An 11,518-nucleotide genomic window follows, 5' to 3' on the forward strand; every position below is an offset into this window, starting at 1 on the left:
GTAAAAGTAATAAATGTTATTTGCAGTTAACAATTTTCTTTTTTCTTTATTACAATATTTATGGCAAGACTATGTATACTCTTTTGTATATGTTGGGTATAGATTTAAGTTTGAAACTGCGATTTATATAGCCTTCTCATAACATTATAGCAATTTTTAGCATTGACTTCTGAAAGGCGAAACTTTTTCCTAGCTTTCTCAAATGCACTGCTGTCTCAATTAACATATACCTATAATTAACTATATAGCTAGTATAGTATTATGTTATCTGTGATTATAGCCTTGAACTCTTTATACATATTAATAGATCAGATTATCTCATCTTTAGATAAGATCATCTGATCTTTAATAGTAATATTAAACATAAACTTTAAGATTTCTAGCACTACAGTTTATACTTAATATTATTGAGTGAAGAGTTTGTTTGATTATTATTTTTGTGGATTGCGTTACTGTCAATTTATTGAGATTTGTTATGGGTCATCTTATAAGCGATATAACATTTCGCTACTATTAAAAATAATAGAGCAGATAGGAAAATGTGGCAATTGTGGGAAATAGTACATGGTTGAAATTAAGTTTAGTGGGATAGAGTTACGGATACATTTGTGAATATTAAACTTATTATGTCATGGTCATAAAGACGCTTTGGATTGTTCAGTAAGAATTTGAAATTACCAACACATTCCTGAGTTCAAATATAAAAAATATATCTTCATAAAAGTTTTCTTTAAGTAAAAAGGTATGTTACACGATTTTTTATCAGCGAACATTGTCAAGAATTTAATTTATGCTATATACTAATGATATATAATATATACCTTAACTTCTGTAGTATCCAATTGCCATACTCTTGGCTGACCGAGACGATACGGCATCCCCACTTTTACGCAGATTATCATAGTGTCATGAGCAGCGTTTATCTATGGAAAGTGTTTTTAAGATTTGGATTATGAAAATTTTGAAATAGTTTGGTTCTTAATCCGTATGAAAAACGTATACGCTTCATTTTTGAAAAGAGTATCTGTAACATTATCAACTAGAACACTGAAAAAGATTTTGGTCTTACGGGGCAGAAGTTTGTTCACTTATCCTTTTTTTTTTAATGTCATAGCGGGCAACTGAGCTGGTGGTTCGCCTGATAGTAAACGATCACCACCGCCCATGAACATTCGCAAAGGGCACTGCCTCTGCGAATGCGCTGCCCGCTTTTAGTGGGTAAGGGAAAAGGAACGGATTCATAACAGGAAAGAAGGAATGGACTAGGACGGGTGAGGAAGAGGAAATGGGCCTCCTTAAGTAAAGTGACTTTTACGACAGATTTCTATCGTATTTGCCTCATATCCTCTTAAGAAACAAAGAGCTTACCTATTTCATGAGCACCATTCAACAAAATTGTGAAACCAAATGCGTAAAAAGTATGTAGGAAATAAGTATGCAATAATATAAATCAGTTCACCCTTTAAACATTTATGAAGTAAAAAACACAAAAAAATGCTGTCAAATTGGCGACATCCTTTTTTTTTAAGTCCGTTGAAAAGAATCAGAAATCTAGTTCTATTGCAGACTGGTTAAAGTTAAAGCTGTGCTTTTTTAAGGCAAAAGCAGCAAAAGATCACCTTCTGTTAGGTGGTCTAAGTCTGTATCAATTCTTACCTCAAGATAATAATTCAGAAACGTATACGAAGACGGTTTAACTTGAAACACCTCGTGATAGAATCGGAAGAGGTCGTCAGCAGAGTCGCCGCGGTCGTAACAGCGCAACCCGCCCATCCACCAGTGGCCGACCCATGTGTGCGCGATCAGATCATAAATTGACGTACGGGGCATCACATACCCTGTGTAAGTGATTATTTATGTTTGTATTGTTTTAGTGAACACGATTGAATGATATGATTATATTAAACTGTATTTAGTTGACGCAATGAATAATGATAAGATCAAATGAAATTGTTTGAGACGTATAGTAAAACTTGAGCTCGAACAAAAGCACATTGAGCAAAAAAAAAATAGATATTTTAATGGTAAGTTTTTTTGGATTATCCGAAGAGTGAGATGAAATTCACTAACAGAATTTATTCTTCTTTGCACTCCTATAAATTGTTCATCATTAGAGTACAAAAATACATTAAGATAATCGTAAAAATGTAAATTTATTAATTATTACCAAAAGGGTCATCCTTAGCAAAAGCACCAACAGCTTTGCCAGTGATGGCGGCCGTGATCCAAGGTACATATGGATGTATGAGTGTATGCCGTGGCGGTGGTGGTGGTCGGCGGATACGTAGTGGATCTGGACATGGAGAGCCACCTGGAGGAATATGGTTAAGATGCTAAATATGTGATCAGAACTATAAAAAAGAAACAGAAGAACCAAAAAATGCGTATAATTATATTATTTCATTATTGTCATCATAGACTTGATTGATATGAATATATTTGACAAAATAAATTATTAATACGTTTACGTGGAGTATGTGACTGATATTTATGGTTATATTGCGATGTAACATAACATTGAATTTTTGTGAATTCTTTCACAAAAAAAAAACATATACATATACACAATAAAATAATATTCACAAGGCACGTAAAACAACATAATTACTTACGTACCTTGGGACAAAGCGACGATGGACCAGTGACCCGTGTGCTCGTGAACAAAGCTTGGGGAGCCGGAATGGAACCCGCAACCGGTGGTACAAGCCATACGGTCTTTACGAATTTGAGTTGAGTTCTGTTAAATTCGATCGGTATAAAAAAGGATTTATGCTGTTCAAATTTAATCAATGTCTACAGTTATATACAGAATTAAAATATTTAGAATACACATGCTAAATGCACAAAAACTATAAGACATGTGCATTTAGCATATATAGCATATTTCCGGATAATCATATCAGAAAACCCATTAGTAACTTCTAAGTTCTTGATACGTTCATGAAAGTAGGGCTTCAACGACGGACCAGTTTATTAAATAGACATAGATTTACCCTCAACCATAATAATTAATTTGTTACTTATTATCTAATACCGTTATTTCAATTCTCTTCAATTCTTCTCTGTAGGAGTAACATTCTGAACCTGAAGTAGTCTATAAGAATTCTAACCAGACGTCCTCCTCATTGAAAAATGAACATAAATAAAAAGTTTTAAGTCATATTACTATGAAAACTAAGTATAAAAAAAAACACCATCATGAGGCGGAATCACACCCGCATCTGTCACTATTGTGTACGCCTTGACCAACTAAGGTACTCTTGAACCTTTGACTAAAGCGGGATCGGCTTGATAGCTGCATATTTCAATAGGTAATTGTGAAAACACTACACAAGTAAACTACTTTCTTGATGAAACTATGTCCTTTAAAGAAACTATATAGAAAGGAAATGTCTTTTTCCTCATTTTTCTCAGTCCATTCCTTTATATCCATGAACGAACCTTATCTCTTAAAATCAACTAAATATAAATGCAATAAGGCTCTACCTCTGGAAATGTTCATGGGAGTCGTCGCTTACTAACTTGCTATCAGGCGGCCACCAGCTCCGGTGCCCGCTATGACAAAACATATCAGTTCCATAGCCGATAAAATTATTGGAGGTTTCAGTAATTAAAAATGAATAGGCCTTTAACTTTAGCCACAGCTCTTTCATGGTATCAACTTTACTCGGAATATCTTTACAAAAATGCTACGTAGTATATTGGTATGTAGAATACTAACAATCGGTTTAAACTGACTATCGTACAGATAGCATAGCTCTCTCGGAAGCAATCTCAAATTTGTCACTTCTTTTTCTTCTTCAATAAAGTCTCTGGGTACATCTGTAATGAAAATTGTCTATTTTAAATACATTTGGAATATCTCGTTTTCTATAATATTATTAATTAGTCAAAATATAAGGAAGCAAGAGGAATCGCAAATTGGATTTATTTTTGCGTAGCTTATTTGAGCATATGATATTATTGTATGCAGACTTACATTATTTATATATATACTTCACTAGCTATTACTCGCGAATTCACACTCCATAATCAAAGGCTTTTTCCAAGAGCATGAGATATTTGGCTGACGTAAAAATGGCCAATGTATGCACTACCCTTCTAAATATCTCGTGATCCAAAAAATTATATTATAGAATCCCTTCACTTCCATGTGAAAGGAATGCAAACAAACACTTTATATAATTTGGCTCCACTTCATGTCTCCTTCAATTTTTCTTTATTTCATTGTGTTTTGTGTATTTATTGTATTATTTTTTCCATGTGGAGCCGATTAAATGTTTCTTTCTTTCTTTCAAATAAGAAAAGAAGTAAACTTAAACTGAAATAATCGCATGTGTCAAAACCGCTTAGGTTCTAATGAGGATTAGAATTTTGTCATTTATCTTACACAAGCTTACCACTGGAGAAGTCAATATGAAGTATCTTGTCGGTGGTCTGCTTGCCGGCCCTGGTCACTATGAAGTTTTTGAAGGGCAGACACACTGGTACCATGTAATCTATACACACAAGTTAGTTTAGTTAGCCACCTTAATATCATTTGAATTGCCCTTAAGTATTGAAACTAGAAACTAAAATAAAATATAACAATTTTGTATTGCTGGTGAAAACCAGCTGGCGAGAGCTAGCTATAAGATATCATGTGTTAGACGCTGGTCCTATAGGATATTATTGACTAAAATTATTTCCACTCATATCGATTCCTCATTATTAATTTAGTTTTATCACATCCATGCTAGAATAATGTTCAAAATCAATCCAGTAACAAAAGATTTTATTTATTTCAGTATTTAAAATAAAACATTCGTCACATCTCGACAATCTCACAGAAAACCGGTGTGAAGACCTGCCTGGACCGGAGTCCTGTTTCCCTTTCTTCACTCTTCCCAGTCCATTACTTCTACCCACTCAAATTGTCAACCCTTTCCTTATCCCCTACATCTTAAATGCGGACAGCACATTTGCAGGGACACTGCCTCTGCGAATTTTCATGAGCGGTGGTGATCGTCAGGCGAACCAGCTCAGTTCGCCATATAAGTCTGATACTTCATCATTAGCTCACACGACTTAACCGGCGTCAGTAACTTCAGTAGCGCTATGCTATTCTTCACACCAAAATGCTTATACTCAGGATGCAGTAGCACATCAGCTATCGGCATCAGCAGAACGGCTGGTTCACACTCCTTCCCAGACGCGAGGTCTCGGAGCGACGTCTTACATTCTACTTCATCTCTCTCGTAGTCACCGAAAACTACGTTGCCTCTGTAGGAAATGTTTTTGTTATTTTAGAAATCAAAAACACGCTTAAATGACCAACTAAATTGTCTTACTCTTATACTCCATACGCACAACATGTAATGTATCCTACTAATATTATAAATGCGAAAGTTTGTAAGGATGTGAGTGTGTTTGTTGCTCTTTCACGCAAAAACTGCTGAACCGATTGGAATGAAATGTGGTATGTAGACAGCTGGACAACTGGAATAACATATAGGCAACTATTTATCCCAATATTCCTACAGGATACGGACTTACGAGGGTGAAACCGCGGGACACAGCTAGAATGAAATATTTCTTTTCCAAATCATCATTATCCTCATATTAAGCCCTCTAAAAGAAGTGTGAATAAATAAATCATTGAGTTTGAAATTGCATTTGATTTTATTTAAGCTAACTCTAACACAGCCCCTAATACCATAGTATGTAATATATTGATAAATTCCATACATTCTTAGTATTTTAAATCTATATGTTTGAGGTAACATGCAAAATAGATGAACTTACAAAGCATAACCGTCCGGTATCTGGGCAGCATCCACTGACGTTGACAAAACGAATTGTCGGCTAATTAGAACCACTCTCGGCACTCTGAAGTAATGTGGAGTGCCGTTTTTAACTGGAAACAGAGTTAATTGAATTACAATGTAGGTGTGTGTAGTCTTAATTATGAAATGAGGGTGTCAAACTATCTAAATAACATTATTTGGTAAATAACTTTGTGGAAAAAGCAAATGGCTTAAATTATGTGTGTTGCGTATTTGATGAATGGATAATTCGGAATGGTTTGGTAGATATAACAATGTTTATCCGAATCAGTTCAATTTACTTAAGATTATACTCGTAAACCCAATTTTGTACATTGTTGTTGTTGATCGCTTCCCATCAGGCGAACAACCAGCTCAGTTGCCCGCTATTACATAAGAAAATATATAACACAATAATACCATGAATATACTGCAGAGCTCCAAGCCAAGTAAACTGCAATTCGTCCAATGGTCCCTCGTCCGCATCATACGCTGGATCATCGTGGCAATCAAAGAATTGACTCAAAACCGTTGCTGAAACTTTAAAGAGGAGTCAGTAATAGTAGTCAGTAGTTATAAGAAGTAGTTAATAAGTAGTTATTGTTAGTAGTATTAAAAAGATGGACAGGTCAGTCTCGAGGTTGTCCCCGCATAGTTCTAATTCCTGTCCCTGTAAGATTGCCAGGATAAAAGCTATTCTATCTCCTTTCTCGGGTTAAACCACTTATATCTCGATCTAGATTTTTATATAAGGCATAAGTTAATTCAAAGAACTAACCACTAAAATGTAAAGAGTTAATCTCCTTCTACTTTCAATTCACATGACACAAATCTTAAGGCCTCCTACCAAAGACGCAAAATAAGCCGAGCTAAAAGCGTGTTCAGATAAAGTTAGTACTTAGTACTTACTCGCAAAGCCTAGGACGAGCTGAGACCACATCTTGGCGCAATTAACCGTTGTTTGCTCGTGGAATGCACGGTTTGTACATAGTGTCAATATTTACGTTGCGAATATCTCGCAGACAAACACACGTATTTCAGCATTTTAATGAAGATTTTTGTATCCTATATATCTAAGGAAGTCAAGCTTATTATAAACTCAAAAGTTTATCAGAATGTATGTTTATTATTCTTTCACGCAAAAGCCTCTATTGGATATGAAATTCAGAATTTTGATACAGAGACAGATTATAGTCTGAATTATCATATAGACCATCACCCGGGTACTACGCAAGTAAACCAGCAGGTTCCAGCTAGACTATCACATCCAAATAATCTATGGTCATAAATTATTAAATGATATATGCAAGGTCTGCAATAGAATTATATTCACTGTATTTGATATTATAAAAAACTAATTTATATTTACGTTTCATGTAATACTAATCATATCACAGTTAATATTATATTATATTAGTACTGATAACACTATACTAATATTAAAACTTTACATTCTCGATCCTTCATGTGTGTGATGATTGCTTGGCTATGAAAATCTATTGTTATTCCTTCAATTTCATTTATTCTATGCTATGAAAATGTAAGCGATTTCCATAGATTGAAAAACTGCGATTACTCCATTGTTTTAATAGCGGACGTGTAATTACTGAGTATTGTGATTTACGCAATGAGAACGGATTGATTTCACAAATAATATAGTGCGTTACGTTAGTACTATTAAGTATTCTGAAGTAGTGTGTATAGAAAGTAAACAGACTGCGATAATAGAAAAGCTTTTATATTAAGCTTTTATATCATAAATTTTCCTATCTTTTTCAGATTTATATTCAGCTTGTTTAAAATTTTATAGTGAAAGCTGTAAAGGAAAAGCTGATACTAGTATTTTTTAAAATAAATCTATACTAATACCAGCTGAGCGCGTAAACGCTATTTGCCTTACTTTTATCATAGCAATTGATACGGTTAGGCAAGAAACGCTGCTTCGAATCCCGCAACGTGATCGATTTTTTTCTATTCTTTCAAATTTCCCATTTTTAAATGGTATAAAACTAATAATTAAATTTCTTTTATCATTTAGGAGTATGAAAACAAGATGTTGGGATTCTCAGACCTACCTGATATCCACATTAAATTTAATGTGAATCAGTGCAGCCAGGAGTATAGTAACTAACATTGTGACATGAGAATTTGATGTATATGGAATAAGAAGATTATGAAATCTGAAAAGTTTATTTGTTTGTTTGAACACATTAATCTAAGGAACTACTGGTCCGATATGAAAAATTATGTCTGTGTTAGATAGCCCATTTATTGAGAAATACTATAAGCTATACACCACATACATCTACAATGGGCGAAGCCGGGGCAGACCGCTAGGTGTAATACATTTATTTTTATTTTATTTTATTTATTTGATTCATAAAGGTACCTTGCAGCTGATAATAAGATAATTATTCTAATTACATATGAGAAACGCCAATTATAAGGCACACCATAACTGAAAAATTATGTGACAAAAACTATGCAAAAACTACAACTTCCCTTATGTGAAATAAAGAGTTCTAGGTAAACTTAAATACAATTACTTATTTACAAACAATATAACTAATACAATAACATTAAAGATGAGTAACATAAACGTACTAACGTAAATATTTCTTCTTCAATATGTCAGAAGAATAAGTTAGATCCCGTTATGAATGAATAACAATCAAATAACAGGATGCTAGTTATTGAAGTCAGTTCTATTTGTATATCTGTATATCTATACACGCGCATGTCGCCGATCAAAATATCACAAGGCGCCCAACTATAGGTGGTGGAGTTGTAACATTGGATGGGGCATTTTATTTTGTTTTTTTTTATGTCATGGTCGGCAATGGAGCTGGTGGATCGCCTGATGGTAAGCGCTACCACCGCCCATGAACATTTAGAGAGGCGTAATGTCAATTGCAGACCTTTCGCCTCTACAAATGGATTGCTGACTTTAATTGGGAAGGGATTAGGAAAAGATTGATGAGAGGGATGAAGGAAAGGACTGGGTACGGTAAGGAAAAGGATGTGGGCCTCCGGCTCCCCCACTCACCGTACGAAACACAATAGCATGCTATTATTTGACGCCGGTCTTCTGTGGGGGTGTGGTACTTCCCCGGTGCGAGCTGGCCCAATTCGTGCCGAAGCGTGCCACAATATTGTTACTTTTAAAGACTTAAATGGAATTGATGATTAAAAATGATGAAAGGAATCAAGAATGATTAAAATGAATTAAAAGAACCTCGAATATTTGATTTGTTTACTTGACCGTTGGTGGTCAAATGTGTAAGTGATGGCTGACGACGACGGTAAGAGACGGTCCGAGGGTTTCCGCATAATACCCTTTCCGTGGACATCTCTGCATGGCACCGGCATGAAACACTGATTAAAATGTTCTGTTACTTTTTGTATACCGAACTAAATGATAATAAGTCAAACTCAAACGTAAACACAAACCAACAATGTAATTATATTATAGTCATATCAAAAATCTTGGAAAGTCTTCCTAAACGTAGTCACAAAACTCCATTGTGACGCTGGCGGCATAACAAAGTACGCAAATTACTCCCATCCTCTCACTTTTGCATTACAATGCTGTCATAATAACATATTTGAGACATGCATTTGTGCCAGGTTGGCATGATATGAATTATTTATTATTGCTTAGGGAATTGGGTTAGGTAATGGGCGAATATTTTTAACATTGAATGCTTCGTATAAATAATAATTACAGTATTAAATAAAATTAATACCCATAACTAATGAAATACAAGCCAATCTGTTTCATCCAAAAATGATTCCGTGGCTCTAGGTGTATCATTTGTTTTTATTATTAAAAACTCTACGGAGGCGTTTATAAGAGCAGTTTAAAACTAAATCTATAATACAATTATTTTTCTTTATTTAATACATAACATACAGTAGAACAATAAGAATTTATACAAATTAAAATGAAAAGGTGATGAGAGGACAATGATCTATCAACACACAGCCCAAAGAACTGGACCGATCGAAATTTGACATTCAGATAGTGTTGTAGGTACAACATAGTGGTTGTAGGCATCCGCTAATATATGATTTTGATTTTCGACTCGACCCCAAGAGAATTACATAGAGCATGAAAGTTTGTACCATGAAAACTTATTGTGACACGTAGGCAAAGCTGCGGACAACAGCTAATAAACTATAAAATTATGGGTGTGTCCTATTTCTAACCTATTCCATCCTACTAATAATATAAATGCGAAAGTGAGGATGGATCTCTGTGTATGGGTATGTATGTTTGTTTCTCTTTCATGCACAAACAACTGAACCGATCACAATGAAATTTGGTACGTAGGTAGCTGGACAACTGGAATAACATAATATAGGCAACTTTTTATCCTGATATAGCTACGGGATACAGACTTGCGCGGGTGAAACCTTGGGACGCAGACAGTTGCTTATACGAGTAACAAGGTACATGGAGGAATGAATATATCATTTTAAATGCGGTTTCCACTAAAAGCTAAGGATAAATTATGCCATAAATAGTAACTAAAAAACAAATTAATCTTCTTCATATAAAGATAGGGGTCCATATCACATCAGCTATTCAGAGCAATTAGCTTTTACATATTTGTGTGTATTTACCATATATTTGAATTATTTAAAACCTTCATATATAAACAGCTTATCGGTGTTCTGTTTAGTTTTTACAAAATGTTCCCTTATATTGTGATTTTCGCTGGTGCTCTTTTACTTGGTAAATATTCAATGTTATTATTATAAATAGTAATACAACATTCTAAAGAACTGATTTAATAGTCTGTGGACGTTCTGGAGTGTAGTTTTAGAATAGAAAAAAATCTTTCTATATAATTTCTAAATAGTGTTTTCATTCACTAATGTGTTTAAAAATAGTGTACATTTTAAAGTAATAGTTGACCATACAGCTATTTGAAAATGTTAAATAAATCTTTATTTGGTCTTTATCTAATTATTCATGTATTGATTTTGTTTAGAATTAAGGTATGTGTTATAATAAGAGTATTATGTTGTATTTAGCTTTTGTTAATTGAATGTAATTATATTTCATTATTTTGGGTTTATTTTTTAACAACATGACTTTTCCATAAATTAGAAGGATGGAAGAGTTTTATAAAAAATTAGTAATTATAATTTTAAATTTATTGAAATGATTGAAATGAAATGATTTATTTATTTCCATATTTAAACAATACAATCAAATACAATGAAAAGAAATAGTATATGAATAGTTGGCACTTTATAAAGATACACTAGTTCCCACACTAGGATCCCCTGTGTTGTGGGCAACTAGTCTCTTCCGATGTTACAGAAATTTTTAATTTCTAAAGATTATAAGCTATACATTGCAGTGTAATAAATATAAAAAAAAGTTAAATTAAAAACAAAAGTAAGATATTTATCAAACTCCAGTGGATGTGTGTGTGTGTGTGTGTGAGTGTGTGTGTGTGTGTGTGTGTGTGTGTGTGTGTGTGTGTGTGTGTGTGTGTGTGTGTGTGTGTGTGTGTGTGTGTGTGTTGTGTGTGTATGTGTGTGTGTGTGTGTGTAAATGTGTGTTTCATTTTTCATTGACTAGCAATGCTTCAGTTTCACTATAATTTAAATTAAGTAAAAGATGTTCTAATCTCTTTTTGAAAATATATATCGATGCATTTACTATATTAACCTTTAATCTTTTAATAAGCTTATTATAG

The 11,518-nt window shown here is 33.8% G+C and overlaps 2 protein-coding genes across 2 annotated transcripts in view; one reads left to right on the forward strand and one right to left on the reverse strand.

The window, feature by feature from the left end:
• Positions 1 to 800: 800 nt before the first annotated feature.
• Positions 801 to 6,355, reverse strand: LOC119836571. Its single transcript, XM_038361953.1, has 9 exons — positions 6,225 to 6,355; positions 5,785 to 5,896; positions 5,063 to 5,262; positions 4,401 to 4,499; positions 3,722 to 3,822; positions 2,617 to 2,737; positions 2,168 to 2,311; positions 1,657 to 1,838; positions 801 to 923 (listed from the first exon to the last, which is right to left on the reverse strand). Exons 3-9 carry the CDS (start codon positions 5,157 to 5,159, stop codon positions 801 to 803), a joined length of 867 nt encoding a protein of 288 aa, XP_038217881.1. The 5' UTR covers positions 5,160 to 5,262; positions 5,785 to 5,896; positions 6,225 to 6,355.
• A 4,123-nt stretch (positions 6,356 to 10,478) lies between these two features.
• LOC119836797 (chymotrypsin-1-like) overlaps positions 10,479 to 11,518 on the forward strand; it is a 6,252-nt gene continuing 5,212 nt past the window's right edge. The window contains exon 1 of the mRNA XM_038362266.1: positions 10,479 to 10,542. Coding sequence (XP_038218194.1) covers positions 10,500 to 10,542 — 43 coding nt within the window. The 5' untranslated portion in view covers positions 10,479 to 10,499. The remainder of the gene's footprint in view (positions 10,543 to 11,518) is intronic.

Source organism: Zerene cesonia, chromosome 25 (genome assembly GCF_012273895.1).
Source record: "Zerene cesonia ecotype Mississippi chromosome 25, Zerene_cesonia_1.1, whole genome shotgun sequence".
Classification (NCBI taxonomy): Eukaryota; Metazoa; Arthropoda; class Insecta; order Lepidoptera; family Pieridae; genus Zerene; species Zerene cesonia.